Source organism: Odocoileus virginianus, chromosome 22 (genome assembly GCF_023699985.2).
Source record: "Odocoileus virginianus isolate 20LAN1187 ecotype Illinois chromosome 22, Ovbor_1.2, whole genome shotgun sequence".
NCBI classification, from domain to species: Eukaryota; Metazoa; Chordata; class Mammalia; order Artiodactyla; family Cervidae; genus Odocoileus; species Odocoileus virginianus.
In genome coordinates, this window is record NC_069695.1 from 31,834,465 (window position 1) to 31,855,382 (window position 20,918).

Consider the following 20,918-nt stretch of genomic DNA (forward strand, 5'->3'; position numbering starts at 1 on the left):
CCCCCAAACTCAACGCTACAAGAGGGTGTTTCACTATACCACAGGAGTCCTTTGGCATCTTTTTTCTAAGGATGCTGCGCATCATGTACTTCTACTATAAAACCAATCAGGGTGGTAAGGTGCAATCAACACTGAACTGAGACTCAGAAGCCCCATGGTTGAGTCACAGCTTCCCCTCAAAGGGGCTGCGTACCTTTGGCCAAGACACCCAACCTCGAAAGGCCTCACTGTGCCCCACATCTGGACACACAGTTAGACATGATGTCACCAAGTTTCTTCCAGTGCAGAAACTCTGCAAATCGTAACTGGCTCCTGAATATTATTTTCATAACTTTGGTTGTAGAATCTAAAGCTGGAAGTCATGCTATGAATTACATAAGGTTTTTTTTATTTTGAACTATATGTTTTATTGGACTTTGCTGTAGCTCAGATGGTAAAGAATCTGCCTGCAATGCAGGAGGCCCAGGTTCAATCCCTGGGTCAGGAAGATCCTCTGGAGAAGGGAATGGCAACCCACTCCAGTATTCTTGCCTGGAGAATCCCATGGACAGAGGAGCCTGGTGGTTACAGTCCCTGGGGTCACAAAGAGTCAGACACAACTGAGCTAATAACACTACTACTACTGCTATAGGTTTTATTAGGAAGGAATCACCTTAAAGCAGGGCAGTTATTAGCTGTGAGAGGATATATTTTATCAAGTTGATAAAATCATTAAAAACAGCTACATAGCTTTTATCAGATAAGAATTTTCATACACCTATGGTGATCTTTTGTGCTATATATAAGATGTAAACATTACAATAAAATATTCTGGTTCTTGGAAAGTAAATAAGGTTGGTGGCAAAGCATATAGATACTATCTCACTGTAAGCTGAAAACAAGCATCAAGATTTTAAAATATATTTAGAACTAACTTGTCAAACCTCTCACTTAAAACAATGCTATTCTGATATGTGGAACAGAATTTTGTTTTTATTTATATAATTGACAGGAAAATTTCTAGAAGTATAGGCTATAAGGGAAAAAAAATACACTTATCTGATTCGTTTTTTTACTTGTATTAAACAGAATACCCTAGACAGCCTTAAATGACTGGTATTAGTACTGCTTGTTATAGAGCATTAAAAAATGTCTTCATCACACCAAAAGTTACATAGAAGCAAACCTCATCTTTATTATTTTTTGTTAATATAAATGGCTACGAAATTATAAATTTTAACCCCCCCAGTGGGAAAAAATGTATTTTTGCCTTCATATACCTACAGACTTCATGATGAACTAAAAAAATAAATGTTCCATTCTAAGATATATCAGGGCTTCCCTGGTGGTTCAGTGGTAAAGAGTCTGCCTGCAATGCAGGAGATGCAGGTTCTATCCTGGGTTGGGAAGATTCTCTAGAAGGGAATGGTAACCCATTCCAGCATTCTTGCCTGGAAAATCCCATGAACAGAGGAGCCTAGCAGACTACAGTCCACAGGGTCGCAAAGAGTGGGACATGACTGAGTGACTAAACAACAAGATATATCTCTATTACCCTAGTATGACCTACAATTTTAATAGCCTTCCAAATAATATCTCCCTGTAGAGTTGTAGCATAAAAGTCCTGCTCTCAAAATATTTCATGGCTCTTGAGACTCTATGATGCTCTCCTTCTTTCAAAGATATTTCTCTTTTTTAGAGAACTTTTGGATCCTGAGTATACAGTTCTTATGACTCCTGTTATACTTAAGCATTCAGGGAAGAATCCTTGTAAAGCAATGAACCTGTTGTTTGAGCTGCAGTGATATTTCCTTTTCTTTCCCACTTGGGATTGAGGTTGGAATTCTTCACTCACAGAGAGCAGCTCTGATGACAGGGTTGTCAGAGGAGAGACTGGAGTGAAACCTTCAGATATTACCTGCCTGAGAAATGTTGGTCCTGCCTTTCTACACAGAAAATTATATGGCTTCCAAACGAAAATGCCACTACTTAATATACCTTCAATTACAAACAAAAGTGGTATAATTAGGCTTGAACTTGGCATCTCCCTCTGAGAACAGCCATTGCTTTCCTCAATTATTTTTACAAGTGTTATTGAGGGGAGAACTGCTTATTAATAAATTGGTCCTGGGTGTGCAAATGACTTCGAAAACTGACTTCAAAAAGATAAGTTATGCAGGTGAAAAATAGCCTTGTTCTGTGGCTACAACTTGAAATACACTCAGTATGAAAGAGAGTAATATGTATTTCAACACTGCAGTCCGCACATGTAATGACTTAGATTCTCCATATCATATATAAAATCATCATATTCCCTCTAGTAGAAAGTATTTTAAAAGAAAACTAGACCCAGAAAAAACTTTAACAACTTGCCAAAAATTAGATGGCTAGGGAATATTATATATCCTATTATTCTTTCTAGAATATACACATCATAAAAGGTTGGAACTTGTACACAAAAGATAGTGCCTGTCACATAATATTTTGTCAATAAAAATTTGTGAATGAATGCATGGGTTTAATTTCTAATTTATCTTTCTTACCAAGTCACTTTACCATATTTCCCACCTATACACAACAGGCAACTTCAATGGGGCTGTGAGTTTCAAACTGAGTTTGAGGGTTAAAAATTGAGACAACCAAGGGGTTGGTCTCTGGTATCAGCTCTGTCACTGCCATCCCATTTCACCACCTTCCACTAGCAAAACATCTTACAGGTAACAAAGTTATTTCACACACATAACAAAAACCCTGAAAGATAAATAGAGATATCCTCATTTTATAAATAAAATTGGGGGGCATAAATGACTCATAAATGTACCATAAGGGGTACAGTGGAATTTGAACTCAATATCACATGTCCCAAACTCAATCTACAGTTCCAAAATGGACTCCTTTCCCGAGATGAGCCAACACTGTATCCTGCACATGCTTCTTTTACAATGTGTATGATATTCCAGTATCTTTTATCATCTGTTTTCCTCCCTCTTTTAACCTGTGAGCTCTTTACCCCATCTGAGTCTTCATCATATTCTTGGAGATTAGCATAGGCACATACATTTTAGTTTCCTTGGCATTTTTACATTGCTAGAAAAGGTCCTATTCAGGTTACTAAAGTTAATACCATTTATTTTAAGGACCTTCAGAGAAAAACAGGAAGACAGGAAACTCATCAACTGGGGCACAGAGACTGGGAGTGGCATTTCTGGGTCATATGATAGTTCTAGTTTTGGTTTTCTGAGAAACTTCCACATTATGCTCCATTGTGGCTGAACCAGTGTACACGTCTATCAACAGTGTACTAAGGTCCCCTTTCCTCCATATCCTCACCAACATTTGCTATTTGTGGTCTTTTAAATGATAGTCATTCTGACAGGTGTTACTTGATATCTCTTTATGGTTTTAATTTGCATTTCTCATTTCATCATGATTAATGATACTGCACATTTTTTCAAGTACCTGTTGGCCATATGAATGTTCTTTGGATAAGTGTCTATTCAGGTCTTCTGCCATTTTTCAATTGGGTTTTGGTTTTTTGTTTGTTGATGTCACCTTGAATAAGCTATTTACATATTTTGGATCTTGACTCATCGGTCATATCCTTTACAAATGTTTTCCCCCATTTTAGTACTTGTCTTTTTATTTTGCTGATGGGTTCTTTGGCATCAAATGACTACAACTTTTGGATTCTACTGGCTACATTTTAAAAGTAGTGTAACAGTTTTATTTCAAAATATCAACATTTACAATATTCTTAAATTCCATCCTTTACAGCTATCTAAACTCGTGATGAAATTTTTTAGATGTCTTAGGTTGTTTTCCACTGTATCCACCCTAGTTTCTGCCTACTTAAAAGTCTGCAAGGTTAATGCTGGATGTGTGTCATATGAAAACACCCGCTGGAGGATGGACCCAAAGCACTGATTTTTTGTTTAATTAATTGTTTAATTAATTAATTTAATTATTTATTTAATAAATTAAAAGATTAGGTTAAATTTTTTAGAAAATTTTGAAGAAGCACATCATTTTTCAAAAAACATTAGGGCCACATAAGCAAAAATTTCTGAAGATTTCTGTACGACAGTATTAGGAATAGTTCAACACAAACATCAATATTCTCCCAGTCAGAAGAATAATTATGTGACAGCAAGGTTTAAGCAAAACCAGGGCAATTTGGCAAAATAATATCAGGTGATTCAAGAGAAGCTTTAGGCACTGAGTAAATGAATTGTTAAAAGATAAACTAAAACATATTAAAATTTTAGAATTTATTTGAACAAAAACTGATTCAAATCAGGCATAACCAAACTGTAAGCAGTTAGAAACACTCTGCCCACAGAGGCTAGGGGAAAGCTTTTATAGAGAAAAAGCAAAGTACAGAAATTACTGGTGCTGCAGTCTAAAGCCTGGGATTTCCCAGGTGGCTCAGTGAGTAAAGACCTGCAATGCAGGAGATGCAAGAGGCACAGGTTCGATCCCTGGGAAGATCCCCTGGTGGAGGGCATGGCAACCCACTCCAGCAGTCTTGCCTGGAGCATCCCATGAACAAAGGAGCCTGGGGGGCTACAGTCCACAGAGTTGCAAAGAGCTGGACACGACTGAAGCCCACAAACACAGCCTAAAGCCTAGTGGACTATTTGTGAACAGCTATCCTTGAGGCATTTACAGGCTTAGATTTTGGTTTGCTTGCCTCAACACCAGAGCATCAGAGCCACCCCAGTTTAATAGCCTCCTGCTTAATTAACTTAACAAAAAGAGTCAGTAATTTGGATCCATCCTCCAGCAGGTGTTTTCATACCACACACATCCAATATTAACCTGGCAGACTTTTAAGTAGGCAGAAACTAGGGTGGATACAGTGGAAAATTACTGCCACATTACTCACTGAGTTATGAGCAGAACCCCGCTAGGACTCACTCTCACTACCTTCCAGTTAAAATTAGGTTACTGGGTTGATTATAGCTCAGAGAGGAAGTAGCATACTGAGGCTAGCATGATTCTCAGTCAAACCTAAGACAACATCAGGTAGGACAAGAGGAATAGGTGGAAGAGAATATCAAAGGAGAGAGAAAGAAGGAGGAGAAGCCGAGGAGAGAGAGAAGAGAGACGAGGGGGAAGTGAAGATGAGGACAGAGAGCTTCTTAGTAACTGTGGGCTCACATGCTGAGCTCACCGAGCATCTGACATCCACCAAGACCACCCTTAACCTCTCACTAGAGGACAGCACTTGAGAATCACATGTCAGTTTCGTCTCCAGCTCTAAATCACAGAATCTGTCAGTTCTCTGTTATCCTAATATCCTGATACCCTGAATGGAAGACATCTACTAAAGTGGTACATGAGGCAACCTTCAAAATATACAACGTCTCCATGTATTCACTGACATGGACCTTTACCCCAATAATCAGTGCAAAAACAAAATTATCAAATGGCATGTTATAATATGATTTCTTTTTGGTTAAAAAAAATTACAACTTGTATATGTGTTTAAAAAAAAAAAATTCCTGGAAGAATTTCTCCAAATATTAACTATGGTGATTTCCAAGTAGTGGGATACTGTGTGATTTTTTTACTTTCTTAGACCTTCCAGAATCATCTATTTTTCTAACAAAAAGAATACCTAACTCCCAAAAAGCAATATTAAAAAAAAAAAAAGCCTACTTATTTATTTATTTGGCTATGTTGGGTCTGAGTTGCAATACTTTGGATCTTCGTTGTGTCCAGGGGCTTAGTTGCCCTGCAGCATGTGGGATCTTAGTTCCCTGACCAGGGATCAAACCTGCATCCTTTGCATTGGTGGATTCTTAACCACTGGACCACCAGGGAAGTCCCCAAAAGGCAATATTAATTACAAAATAAGACATCTTATGCAACCAATTAAATCTGCTCAATAATAAACTTTCTTCCCAGGCCTAGATATTTTACTATGTCTAATAAAAGTATACATGAGTGAGAAAGTAAGTTAAAAGGAAATACTGGGCCCTACTGTCAAATTTCTCCTCCGTATTTTACCCTCTCTGGACTCACCTGTCATTCCAAATCCCCACCCTACCCTCCCTCTTAGCCCCCCATTTCACACCTGCAAAATCTGCTCTGCGCCCCTCCACCAGTCCCAGGCTTCTGTCTCAGTTCACTGACTCTCTGGGGTTCACAGTCGTGTCTGATCCCCTCCCTGCATCTCTGCTCTGTTCTTGACCACAAACCCCCAAACCAGAACAGCCCTCGTATTCTTTGTCCACCCACTCCCAGACTGTCAAGTACAGCTAGAAAAGGCACAGAACAAATGCACAATGAGCGAATAATCATTTCAAGAATGCTAGGCGGGCCGACGGCTCCTCTCTGACTCGGGCTTGTTGGGCTGGCTTCCTGTCACCTCCCCTCTGGCAGCTTCCAGAGGCCTTTGACAGTCTCTTCGAGCCATCCCCACGCCTGCTCACTCCAACTGTTCAGAACTACGGAGTAGGTATGCGTGTAGTTGTCCTCCAATTACACCTCCAAATGATTTTCTCTCTTCATTGTCTTCTTTTGACCCTCTGTTTCAAAAGAAGAAACAGTCTTCCTCCCATCTGGTCTCTTTCACCCACCGTTCTGATTCAGCCATTCCTATTCTCTCAATCAGGGCTTCCCGGGTGGCTCAGTGGTAAACAGTCCAACTGCCAAAGCAGGAGACATGAGTTCTACCCCTGGGTTGGAAAGATCCCATGGAGAAGGGAATGGCAACTCACTCCAGTATTCTTGCCTCGGAAATCCCGTGAACAGGGGAGCCTGGAGGGCTCCAGTCCATGGTGTCTCAAACAGTTGGACACAACTGAGTGACTAAAGAACAACAAAATTTCCTCAATCACAGTCGTAACCACCTTTGATTTCTTCCCCCTTCTCCCCCTCCATTTCCTTTCTCTTCCTATCACTCTTTCTCCACAGTCCCATTTCCTCTCCCTGTAGACTATATATTTGATCATGGTGTCCCAAAATATGACTTGATCTAGTTAAATCCTCACTGCATCTCACACTTTTAAAATCTCTGAACTTGAAAATGTAATCTATAATTGCTATTTCCATTTTTCTCAATAACTTATTTCTTGACTCCTGTAATTGGATTTATGCCCCTGGGAAAAGTTAGCAAAGACTGACTACTTTAGATCCCATGATGTCCTCATTCCCATTCTCCTTGTCCTTGTTACGGCATGTAAACCACTAAATATTCCCTCTTTGTCTAACTCAGCACCCCAGTCCACTCACTCTGCCTGCTCTTTGGCTGCTTCTCCTTCACCTACTTATCCAACTTCTTTTACTTTCTGAACTACACATCCTCTCCAGCCCTCCACTGCAAGGACCATAACCCCTACCCCTTCTTAGCATTCTCACACTAACAGAATCTGCTGCACACCCACAGCCCTGATCCCTTGACCTCTCTTTTCTGTTCGTCTCAGGGTGCCCTCTGTTTTCAGACTTCTCCCTTCTGACCTCTGCACAATACAAGCAGTTCCCATTAGATTCCGATCCCTGCCTACTTCTTTTATCTTAAGCTGTTTCAAGACATAGCCTCAATTCCTTCAACTTTAAACAGAACTCCTGTTTGGATAAATTCTACTTCTATAGGTGGCATACTTGGTAAAGAATCTGCCTGCCAATTCAGGAGTCAAGAGATGTGGATTCGATCCCTGGGTTGCGGAAGATTCCCTGGAGAAAGGAATGGCTACCCACTCCAGTACTCTTGCCTGGAGTATCCCACGGACAGAGGAGTTTGGTGGGCTACAGTCCACAGGGTTGCAAAAAGTCGGACGCAACTGAGCACACACACACATATAGCTTTTATATCTACTCCAAATTTCAGAAACCCACTGAAAACAAATAAAACAAACTTAGGTCACCATCTCCCTGCAGTGATAATCTCCTGCTGAATTTTCTGTTTCTATTAATAGTACCTCAATTCTCCAAGAAAGCCTCGCTCACCTTCCTCTCTTCTGCCCCGCAGCCCACAAGCTTCCATCCTCTCCCCTTCCCAGTGCCACCTCAGCACCGATGTTCATGTTCTATGCCTTACCTAAGCAACTGCTATCTAAGGCTGTCAACTTCAAGCACTTTCTCCTTGTAATCTCCTCTTTGTGTCAATGACGTGTTTTAAAAATCATGTTCTCATCACTCCCAGTCTCTTACCCAGTAAAGTCTAGACTCTTGAGCCTGGCATACAAAACTTCATGATCCAGCTCCAAGCTCACATCTAAGCCTTGTCACCCACAGTCCTCATCATTTCCTCTAATTCCTCAAGTCCCTTGGACTGCAAGGAGATCCAACCAGGCCATCCTAAAGGAGATCAGTCTTGGGTGTTCATTGGAAGGACTGATGTTGAAGCTGAAACTCCAATACTTTGGCCACCTGATCCGAAGAGCTGACTTATTTGAAAAGACCCTGATGCTTGGAAAGATTGAGGGCAGGAGGAGAAGGGGACAACAGAGGATGAGATGGTTGGATGGTGTCACCGACTCAATGGACATGGGTTGGGGTAGACTCTGGCAGTTGGTGATGGACAGGGAGGCCTGGCGTGCTGCAGTTCAAGGGGTCGCAAAGAGTCAGACATGACTGAGCGACTGAACTGAACTGGCTGAATATTATTTACAATTTCCAGAACATCCTCTAAAACTTAGTGCCTTTACAACTGTACTTGTGATTTCCTCTTGCGAAAATTTTCTTCCCCTTCAATTCCTCTTATCAAAGCAGGTTCATCCTGAAGACCCTTTCAATGGCCTCCTCTCCTATGAGTCTTTCCCAGGATTCACCTTGATAACTTGAGTGGTCCACTCTGTCCTTTCACTGAGCCCATCAGTATCTATGTTGAAGTATGTATCCTAACCTGCCTTGCTTTAAGTTAAAATTTTGTCTTCCCTGAAAGTTAAGCCTTTAGAGGGCAAAAAGCCTGTATTTTTCATTTTGCATTACCCATGTTTATTCCATATTATTAACAAAATAGTATTTAACAAATGAATTAATGAAAACTCTGTCAATGCTTTTCTGGTATTGCTTCCTTTAAATTATGAAAATTTATGCTTATATTTTTCCTTCCATAACAGGTGGTGCTGGAAGTAAACAGTGAATTTGTTGTTGAGGTAATGTATAATAAAACTATTTTTCAATTTAAAATCAAAAGAAAAACTGAATTTTGTAATGCATCATATATCAAAAATCAGAAACCATAACAGTTGAGATAAAAGATGAGAAAGAACTTCTTCCAAGTTGAAATAGCAATGGTAAAACCTATATTCCCCAATAGCCATGCATTTAGCCATGGTTTGTGACAGCTCAGTGCAGTAACTCCTACTTATCAAACTATGCCATCAGCTTATCTATACATTTTCCAACCTAAATCAAAGAAAAAGAAGCAAAGTTACATATTAGAGTGAGAAGAGGATTTTTTGACAGTTACATCAGCAAGAAGATAACTAACAGTAAATCAATGAGTAAAAGATACAAAAGTAAAAAATATGTAATCACAACTAAACAAAACAACAGAGAATCTAGTGCAGATTCTTAGAGCAGGAGTCAGGATATAAAGCTACTATCCTCTATCTCCAGCAGGACTTTATTTCAGTAGTTAAATTTCCATTTTGAGAATCTGAAACTTTTGAAAAAAAAAATTAGTTTTCTAATCTCTGTTGCAAACAGGGGAACATTTGTATCAAATGGAAGTTGCATCAAAATGGGGCAAAAATGAAAAATTCTTTGATTCTTGAAAGAACTTAAGAATTCTTTGATTCTTGAAATTCACTGATTTCTTTCCCAAAGTGGTAATTAAAGTCTTGATTAAAGCAAACACACTTATCCACATCTTGATAAATATATTAGGAGTTACTGCTAAAAATCTCTACACATAAGTACACATGTATACAAACACTTAAGTAGTAATATTTCTAAATTCTTTTCTTCTTTATTTATTTTTAAGTGAAGGATAATTGTTTTATGATATTGTGTTAGTTTGTGCCATACATCAACATGAATCAGCCACAGGTACTATACATATGTCCCCTCCCTTTTTGAGCCTGCCTCTCACCTCCCATGTAAATTCTTTAACGATAAAATTCTTAAATATCCTCCAACAATAGCAACATAAGACTACAGAGAAAAACATATAGCAAGCAAAGATATAAACAGACAATGCTGAGAAGCCATCTAGGCGTCCATGGGATTACTGCAGGTACCATCAACTCAGCTAAAATATCCCTCTAATCCTGCGCTAATCTATTTGGATGCCAGGGCAGTGTCCTTATCAAGAGGGAGAAAACTCCCTTCCCTCTCTTAGCTGAGCACACTCACCAGCACAAAGCTCTTTTCACAGGGGATATACTAACACGGAGCACTGCAGTTTTTACACTCTGGAGACCAGGAATCCTGGTCACAGCAGAGTGAAGGGTGAGGTGGGCAGGACTCCTCACTTGGCGAGGAGAGAGTGAAGAAAGAAAAACCACACCTGTTACCCATTTGAACATACTATAAGCTCCATACAAAGCTAAGAAAATTTGTTTCACTAGAATCCTATAGTTAGAAAGAGATCATTCCAAGAGAAGTTGCTAAGTCAAGGTGACCAGGCTGTGTCCATCCAGAGTTGTGAAATAGTAAACACTTTCTTTGTTTCTCAAATTCAACACTGTTGCTTTCTCTGGGTGCACCTTACAGTGTTGAATAAATGTCCTTACTGAGTAAAACTGCTCTAACACTGTGCAAAATGGGAACGCTTTTTGCTTAAGGTGAAGGAATTGGACGTAGAAAATGGCACCGCAAAATGGCAAACGGTCAGAAGACAGAAGCGGGAGTGGATCAAGTTTGCTGCAGCCTGTCGAGAAGGAGAAGATAATTCCAAGAGGAATCCGATTGCCAGAGTAAGTGGTGAAACAAACAGGAGGAGGCTGTGCTGATAACAAAGGCTTCTGGAGGCAGAAAAGGCCCCACACATGTTGAGGACTTGCAGCCTCCAGGACACCATAGTGACTTAGGAAGATGGGTGATGTGGAGCAATTTGTTCACATTGTTGAGACACTGTTTTGAATATCTGGGAGCTGATAATACAAAGCAGAGGGTCTTTGAGTGATCCGGGGAGATCTGGATCTCCTGCACAACTGAGCTTTATCTGTTGGTTTGCATTCTGTGTACTGTCACATGTCTATGTTATAGGAGGGGTATGCATGATGTATGCAATAGTTTTATATTACAAAATCAAAGGTTTACAGTATTGACTAATTCCCTCCAAGTCAGGATAGTGTCAAAAGTTTCCACTAGATTCCTGTCTGAAGTCACTTCCGTCGTGTCTGACTCTGCAACCCGATGTGCTGTAGCCTGCCAGGCTCCTCTGTCCATGGGATTTCCCAGGCAAGAATACTAGAGTGGGTTGCCATTTGCTTCTCCAGAGGATCTTCCTGACCCAGGAAATGAACTCAAGTCTCGCGTTTCCTGCACTGGGAGGCGGGTTCTTTACTACTAGCACCACCTGGGAAGGTTTACAGTATTTATTAATCCCTTCCAGGAGAGTCAGGACAGGGTCAAAAACTTCCACTAGATTCCTACATCCAGAAATTAGAAGAGTCTTAAAAGGTACTCTAAATACTGGCAATCAGTAAGGAAGGAGAGTGAAGAAAAGAATATATAATAAATTGATTCGTGAAGGAGGGGACCCGCATTAACAGCCTCATTAGCGCTTTCTGGATATCTTGGCCCTGCCCTCATGGTGAAATCAACAGTACAGTGATCTACCAGAATTCTCTCCTTAAATATTACATATATGCATTGCTTAAAGCTTTACACATATAAGCATCCCACTGATATTAAAGATGTAACCTCACCTCAAGAAAAGAGATTATTTTCTCTCAGAAGTTTTCAAATTCTTGGAAATTTTTGGAAAGCTTTAAATTGTTACCATTTCCATTCAACTCACAGTTACAGCTTTCTGTTATCCCATTTGTGTGACATTTTGTGTCAGTCGCTCAGTCGTGTCCGACTCTTTGTGACCCCATGGACTGTAGCTACCAGGCTCCTGCGTCCATGAGATTTCCCAGGCAAGAATACTGGAGTGGATTGCCATTTCCTTTTCTTCTCTTTTTATTCACATTTGGGGGATTTCCTGGATTTTCACTTACATAAATAAGATCTTTAGATTAAGGGGAACTAATCTAAGTTGTATTTTCAGCTGTCATTGTTCTAGTGTAGATATTTGGGCAACAAATCTTAGTATTTTACTGGGTGTTCTCATCTTCAATATACAGGTGAGATTTCAAAATTGAAATATCTTTCTTTAAATTTATGAATAGCATATACAAAACTACTCAAACAAAACCTATATGGCAGAATATTTGTCACAAAATCTGTTTGGCAAATGAGTGACACAGTAGGCTTCAACTGATAAAATTATTGCCAGTATCTCTAAACACTGTACTTCTCTTCTGGCTTTCCTAATTTATTGGTAATTTTGATTAAATCTCTAACAAAAGTCTAGGCTGTTCATATTAATGTGAAACACCTTTTTAAAAAACAGTAGAGATGGCGCTTTCTTCTCTCAAATTCTTTCTCCAGGAGCAAAGAGAACCAGAAAATTGAAGAATGTTTTCATAATAACAAGTGTAGCATCAAGCACATAAGTGCCATATGCCAGGAGTTGGGGTGAAGTGAGGAGGGGTGAGGTGACTATGTGCTACCTCATACAATCACCAGAGCAAACCTAGGGTATAGGTGGTATTAACAAACCCAGGGTATAGGTGGTATTATTAATATCTCATTATCAGCTGGTGCTTGGCAAAGCTAAGTGAATTTTCTAAAGTTACACAGACATAAGTTATGGCTCCAGGTTTTGGTTCAAAGCCCACCTGACTACAAAGCCCATTCCCTTCTCGGTCCACTACACTCGGCAGATTATGACCTGCTCTAAATTAAATCACACTTCTGGCCATTTTCTTCATAGATTCGGTCAGACTGTGAAGTGAGTCAGAAGATTACATACCGCATCTCTGGGGCAGGAATCGATCGGCCGCCCTATGGAGTGTTCACCATTAACCCTCGGACGGGGGAAATTAACATCACTTCAGTGGTAGACCGAGAAATAACACCACTTTTCTTGGTAAGTCACAGCAGTGCTCTGAGTTATGCATATTTTTTTCTTTAGAAACTATCATCGCAGGACTAATGCTTACTTTTGATAAAACACAGTAGACTAAAATCAAATAAATGACTTAAATAGATGAAAAGAGTATGAAAATATAAATTTACAGTTCAGGATTCTCTCATGTGTTACATTATGTATATAATCAAATATCTTGATAATATTTAAATCACTAGATTGTAATACAGTCTGAATTTACTGGGAAAATTGTTGCTTTGCACACTACCTGATATATTTTCAGGCTTTTTTTGGTGAAAACAGGGTTTTGGGTTTTTTTTTCCAACTTTCCACAGATTTATTGCCGGGCTCTGAATTCACGAGGTGAAGACTTAGAAAGGCCTCTTGAGCTTCGAGTCAAAGTTATGGACATAAATGATAACCCCCCAGTCTTTACACAAAATGTGTACACAGCCAGCATTGAAGAAAACAGCGATGCAAGTAAGTAGAGTGACATGTCTTCACTGTGTTACACCATCTATTTGTCTTGGTCAAAAGCTTTAGTAGATTGAAATACAGGCAGTTTCAATATCAGAAAAAGCCAAATTTGCATTTGAAAATGGAAAGTAATTTTTAAAAATTGTATTAAACAATTTTTAAAGTTTTTTAAAAATACATTTGCAGAAACGTGAGACAATGCCAACCATGTCACTAAATTCCATTGTGATATAGTTCATTTTTTATTTAAAAAAATGTGACTCATAAACATACTGAGTTTATTGTTGTCACTTTAAATAAATTAATAAGTACATTTTAAAACAAAGATTATTGATTATTTAAAAAGATTCCTATATTTTGCTAATTTGCCACCTAGTCATTTAAGGAGTATAAGTACTTTATAAATGGTAAAGGATTTTATAGAAGGAAACCACCATTATCTTTGTAATCAGCAGTGAAGCAGAAAGTCATGGTACTATATTCTCATGGAAAACAGAACAAGAGAATTCAGGAGAAGGCAGACTACTCTTTCTTCCTATGCCTGATGATTTGCAGAATTGATTCTAACAGACTCCCAAACCTTCTTCGCCTCCGTCTTCATTTCTAGACACCCTGGTGGTAAAGCTAAGTGCCACAGATGCAGATGAAGACAATCATCTGAATTCTAAAATTGCCTATAAGATCGTGTCTCAGGAGCCGGCGGGCTCACCAATGTTCATCATGAACAGGTACACTGGAGAAGTGCGCACGACGTCCAATTTCCTCGACAGAGAGGTAAAGCCTGCTGTGAATGAATTTTTAAAAATAAGGAATTCAGTTTTGAAGAGACAAAGATGAAATGATTCATGTGTGCCCATGCCTTTTTCGTGTAAAGGAGAAGACTAAAAATAGTCCAGCCATTACTTTTTAATGAAAATGATGAAAAGAAAAAAATATTGTATTAAAAGATGACAGAAAACTATAAAAGAAAATGGAATAATCAGAATGTGTTGGATTGTATTCCAAACTAGGTCAAAGTCTTAAAATTCTCTTTCATCTTAAGCAACACAGCATGTATAACCTCCTCGTGAGGGGCTCAGATCGGGATGGAGCTACGGATGGACTGTCTTCAGAGTGTGACTGCAGAATCAAGGTTTTAGACGTCAATGATAATTTCCCCACTTTGGAGAAAACTTCCGTGAGTTGTTACTCTTCTACTCCCTTTTTCCCCATAAGGGTCGATAACAGATTTACTTTCCTGCTAGTTTGTGAACCGGGTTCTATGACACATATGCTGCTGTACTGTGCGAAGTTGTGTCTGTAGCCCAGCAGGCTCCTCCGTCCATGGGGTTATGACACATGCAGACGTACTCAACTTTCTCACTGTATAAACTTTGGAACTTCTTACGTATAATCATATACAAGACCCGCTGGAGAAGGAATAGGCTACTCACTCTGTATCTTGGGGGCTTCCTTGGTGACTCAGCTGGTAAAGAACCCACCTGCAATGAGAGAGACCTGGGTTTGATCCTTGGGTTGGGAAGATCCCCTGGAGAAAGTAACGGCTACTGGAGAATTCCAGTAGCCTGGAATTCTAGCCTGGAGAATTCCCTGGACTGTATAGTCCATGGGATCACAAAGAGTCGGACACGACTAAGTGACTTTCACGTTCACTGAATAGTATGTATGCCTTTGAGTCACTATTCTGTGTAAATCTCTTCTTTGGCAGCAATGAACTATCTCCCCCACACTCTACTCACAGAAATGCAGCAATTTATGAACATAACTCTGGGAATCATGTAACAACGTTGATGTATTTTTCCATGCCTGATGATTTGCTGAATCAATTCCAGAAAAGTCCCAAACATTCCAACTTTCATATTCATAAAGAGGCACACAATTGAAAACAGTAGGGCCAAACCTGGCTCACTGCCTGTTTTGGTTAAAATTAAAATGTTTTATTGGGCCACAACTGTCCCATGTTGTCTGTGGCTGCTTTGATCTTAACAACAGCAGAGATGAGTAACCGACACAAACGCTCTGGTCCACAAAGTCTAATATAATTACCATCCCCCCCTTCACATAAAAGGAATAACTAACTTAAGGAAAATTTAAAATAAGCAAGAAAAATAAAATGAAGTGCCTGTTTGACCTTGATTCCACCTGCAGCACAAGAAAATAAGTTTTATTATCTTGTAATCATTTTATCCTTTTATTTCTGATAGGACAGATGGCTGATGCAAAAATCATTGGCATAGTCTGTTGTTAGCACTTCAAATAATAATTATGATAAGTCAATCTCTTTCCCTTTGAAAATGCATTGATTATAAAATTGATCTGTGCCATTTCAGTACTCAGCGAGTATCGAAGAGAACTGTTTAAGTTCGGAATTGATCCGATTTCAAGCAATTGATCTTGACGAAGAAGGCACTGACAACTGGTTGGCAAAATATGTAATTCTTTCTGGAAATGATGGGAATTGGTTTGATATTCAAACAGACCCACAAACCAACGAAGGCATTTTGAAAGTCATCAAGGTACAGTATGGGATCTGCAATATTTGCTTTCCAAGAAGGGCTAAAATACTGAGAGAGAGAATGTCTCTGTAACAAATATACCATAACCTTGCATACTACTTGTGTGGGCAAGTATCCTGAGTTAGTGGACTGTGTCAGTTCAGCAATGCAGTGTTTATTACTAAGAGAAATAAGAAGTCTGTTTTGTACTCACAGTGCCCAACATCTAGTTGAAACAATAAGGCAGGTACTTCCAAACGAGGTAATAATATGAGTTAAAAACCAAACACATAGTAGATGCTATGGTATTAGGCATAAACTGGAGTGGGTTGCCATGCCCTCCTCCAGAGGATCTTCCCGACCCAGGGATCAAATCCATGTCTCTTACATCTCCTGCGTTGGTAGGCAGGTTCTTCACCACTAGCACTACCTGGGAAGCCCCAGTGAATAGCCAGATGGGTGAAATATGAAATAAGTGCTAACAGATAAGATCTTTCTGAGCAAGAGGTGGCTGAAAGAGTTTCAGTCATGGAATCAGGTTTAAGACTTCATAACTGAGATTGTTAATGTGGGTAACAAAATGCACAAACACACAGGTGAGAAGGCAAAAGGCATGTTCAGGCATGATGAGCAGTTCTGTGGGGCTGTTGCAGAGTATTCATGGAGAAAAGTGATGAGATGCAAGAACACATGTTAAGAACCTTGAGTACTAGACTGTAGGGTTTGACTTCTTTCTTATAGATTAATTTTTCTTGAACTACTTTATGCTTTATGGACAACAATAAAAACTAAAAATACAAATAAAACTACAGACCAATAAGATTCAAATTAGCATTAATGAAATAAGTGAAATCAATTTTTCACAAACAAAATTACCACTAACAACATAAACAGAACTTATAGCTATGAAAACATATACTAGTAGACCTGTGTATGTATTTATTTTAGCATGCAGTGTGAACTGTGATTATTCAGTTGTTACTACTTTTCTCTATTCCAGTTACTGTGATACCTTTTTCCAGACAGTAAATTAGGAAGCCATTTAGCCCTCATCTGATGCAAACATATTCTTTATATATTGAATTTTTTTTCTGTCCTTTTTGCAACTGTTTGGAGAAATTAAAGTATTACTACAAAATATTTACTACAAAGTATTTACCACAAAATACAACCACTAGCACAGAAATCACGCAGTGTATCAATTTACAGGCAGTCATCAAAAACATGGAAAACATCTGTATGTTCTTTTAAAATTGCCATTCAAATCAATATACGACATTTCAGAATTCCTTAAGAGAAAACAAAGACTCCAAGAATACGCAATGAACTTCCTGTTTGAGAAACATGGCTCTGGGCCAGAGATCAGCAAACAGCAGCCAAATCTGACCTGCCAATTTTGCAAATAAAGTTTTGCTGGAACACAACCACACACATTCATTCATATATTTCCTATGGCTGTTTCCACACTCCATTGGCTGAACTGAATGCTCAACATGGAAACTGTATCTGACCTCCAAAGCCTAAAATATTTATATCTTCCCTTAACCAAAAAAATTCACCAGCCCTACTTATACACCAAGAAAAGCTTTAGGGTATATTTTTAAATAGCCATAACATTATAAGCTTAACTCCAGAAAGATGAAAGAAAATAATTATTATGTTGATGAACTCTTGAAGTTAGGAACCTGATCTAAAGTGAATGAAGTCAAAATACAAATTAAGGAAAAAATAGGAGCCACTGCCAAATGTGACATGGATAGAAAGAGAGAGGAGGTTGCCTGTCACCTCATCAAATTCTGAATATTTAGTCACATTTCTTACCAGGGATCAGAATTTGTTCTACCTTGCATCTTAGTTAAAAATCAAGATCTAGACATGTCATGAAATTCTTATCTATCTTCTTACCACCTTTATCACTGTCTTCGTATATTACTTGCAATATATAACTTTTTTTTGCTTTTAATCTGCCTCCTAAACTTCTAAAATGAGAGCAAAAAAAAAAAAATCTTTGAGCACAAACAACTTGACCTAAATATCTTTCCATCCCTTGAACCTGGTCCCGTGTTCAGAATATAGCAGCAGCTCACCAAACTTTGAGAGTAATGATGATGCCACTTACTGAAACTGCTGCTTTCACCAAAACAGGAGGCACTGAGCTTGAATGCAGAGTTCATCATTTCTACAAAATTAGAAAAATGAAAACACATTCATCACTCAGGCAGTGCACTATCTGTGACATACATAATGTTTTCTGTGAAAGCTAAAACTTTTTTAAAGATCTATTTACACTATTGCAAAAAAGAAAAAAAAAACTACTGGAAATTCAATTTCATGAAAAATTGGTCGAGGTAGTATTAGACATGGTGTAAACAAAATATGTATATTTTTTCAGAATGATAACTTCCCAAGTTTCTTACAAAGAGCAGAAAACAATATGCTTTAAAACATCAAAATAATGTAGAAGGGCTAGTAAAATTTAAAATATTTATGTGTGTGCCCTGATGCTGGGGAAAGATTGAAGACAGGAGGAGAAGGGGATGACAGAGGATGAGATGGTTGAATGGCATCACCAATTCAATGGGCATGAGTTTGAGTAAGCTCTGGGAGTTGGTGATGGACAAGGAAGCCTGGTGTGCTACAGTCCATGGGGTCACAAAGAGTTGGACACAACTGAGCGAGTGAACTGAACTGAACTGAATATGTGTGCTAGCACACAGCCAAAAGAGCTATGTATGTAGAGGATATATGTGCAATTTTCCAAGATTTGGCATTTGGAATGAGGTCACTAATGTCCTCTGGGACTCTCTCCATATTCACTCTAGCTATCACTTAACCCCGTAGATACTGACCTCTAAGTCACAAGTTTTTGACTAAGATTTCTAGAACCCTTTGTTTAGTCTGAGGACATTACAAATAATCCAGTTCAACCCAAATTTGAGAAATAAAGGGTGCCGGGAATATGAATCAGACATGGTCCCAGTTCTCCAGGAACTATCCCACTTTATAACCATCGCACTTATGAATCACTCATAAGGATTTTCTGAGCAGAAAATCCTAACAGATTCATCCTCACAGTTTTCCTTTTGTTCTGGAAACCTTGTTCTTTTCAGGGCTGTGATATCCTTAGTTTAGCAAACCTTTTTCTCCTTTTCCCCACCAGCTCTCACTATTGCCCATAATTAATTAACCCCATTTCTTGGGTATGGAAGCCTGGCAGTCCTACCCTCCTTAGGATTAGCCCCTGTGGTATAGCTGAACAAGAGAAAGATCTCTAAGAAAGTGAAAATCTTTTTGTCAATAATAATTTTTTTTGTATTTATGAACACGTACGTATAGATAACAAAGAATATAAATAGATGGGGGAGTATGCACACATTCACTTGAACATCAAGAAGAAAAGCAAAATACTATCCAACTGGAATTCTAACAAAGAAATACTGGTTGTGTATTTTTATAATAACTCTAATCAAGATTTATTACACATGTGCTGACCCTGTTCCTGCATGGCACATGGCAAAGAATCCACATGCCAATACGAAAGAGGCAAGAGATGTGGGTTTGATCCCTGGTCGGGAAGATTCCCTGGAAGAAGAAATGGCAACCCACTCCAGTATTCTTGCCTGGAAAATTCCATGGACAGAGGAGCCTGGTGAGCTATAGCCCATGGGGTCACAAAGAGTCATACATGACTGAGCACGCGAGCAAGCAGTCTCTGGACACCAGTTATTGGGCTATATTACGTGTATAAAGGCTCTATGCATATTATCTCAATCATCAGAACTAAGGGAAGAAAATATTATGATTCTTTTTTTTTATAGAAAGTGAAACAAAACCAAAGAGGAAAACTAATTTGTCTAAGTTCACCTAGGCAGCAAATGACAAAGACAAGTTCCAACCAGATCTCTCTGATTCCAAACTCATACTTAACTGCCACCTCTGTGCCCTACAGTGTAATCCGTAAACAGTAAACCAAGTTTTAGGAAAGAACAAGCATCTGAAGATTTTTCCCTCTATTGATCTCTGTAAGATCTTTCCCGACTGTGTGTGCCCTGCTGGTCTCTTCCAAACACATCTGTACCAGAAAATGTCAATTCCTGGGAATTTCAGCAATTGATATCCCCAATCTCAAGGGTTTTAGCTGAATTTTAAGTGAGGCATGTTGAGCCAGCCCCAAACAAGAACCCTAGTAAATTCCTGTGAATATTTTTATCTTATTACCTCCTCTGAAGAATTTAACCAAAATCTAGAAGAACATTCATGAGGTTATGGAATTTCCCTGAGAAGCAGAGATTCTTCTAAAATTCTTGCTGATGGTACTTATGTTTTATCTTCTGTTATTGGTAAATGTGTTGCAATTATGTTTATCTAAGCTCCCAGAGCACTTCTAACAGCACCCAGTACTCCCTTTTATACAACTATTTTTTTTACAAATGGAAAAAATGGATCTCTCCCAGTTGAAAATTCATTTTTGAGCCCACAATTCATTTCAGCTCTGTGCTGAATCATTGTTGGTGACTTCTTATGTCACCACATCAGTCATTCTGGATCAAAAGATTCTATTCATCTTTTATCCAAAGAACCCAGCTCAAAGGTGACTTTTCTCATTTGAATGTGCCCTATGAAGGAGTCTTCTTGTTCACCAGACTCAGCCCAATTAAGTTATAGTTGAGGGCTCTAATAGTCTATAATAGCTATAGACTATAATAGTCACAAATTCTCCTTTAGAAGTTGTTTGCATCATTTTTCAAAATTACAGTTTCAATTACATCATATATACTGGCTTCTAGGTTCTCTGATTATACTTCCAAGATATTCTCAGATAGGCATTCTACAAGAGCCATGGCTACTATTTATTCATTTAATAACTGAAT

General features: G+C 38.8%; 1 protein-coding gene across 1 annotated transcript in view; it reads left to right on the forward strand.

Moving 5' to 3' along the window:
- The first annotated feature begins 6,444 nt into the window (after nt 1-6,444).
- DSG4 (desmoglein 4) overlaps nt 6,445-20,918 on the forward strand; it is a 31,290-nt gene continuing 16,816 nt past the window's right edge. Inside the window, exons 1-8 of the mRNA XM_070453029.1 lie at nt 6,445-6,450; nt 9,048-9,083; nt 10,719-10,850; nt 12,920-13,075; nt 13,411-13,555; nt 14,160-14,326; nt 14,595-14,729; nt 15,883-16,068. Coding sequence (XP_070309130.1) covers nt 6,445-6,450; nt 9,048-9,083; nt 10,719-10,850; nt 12,920-13,075; nt 13,411-13,555; nt 14,160-14,326; nt 14,595-14,729; nt 15,883-16,068 — 963 coding nt within the window. The remainder of the gene's footprint in view (nt 6,451-9,047; nt 9,084-10,718; nt 10,851-12,919; nt 13,076-13,410; nt 13,556-14,159; nt 14,327-14,594; nt 14,730-15,882; nt 16,069-20,918) is intronic.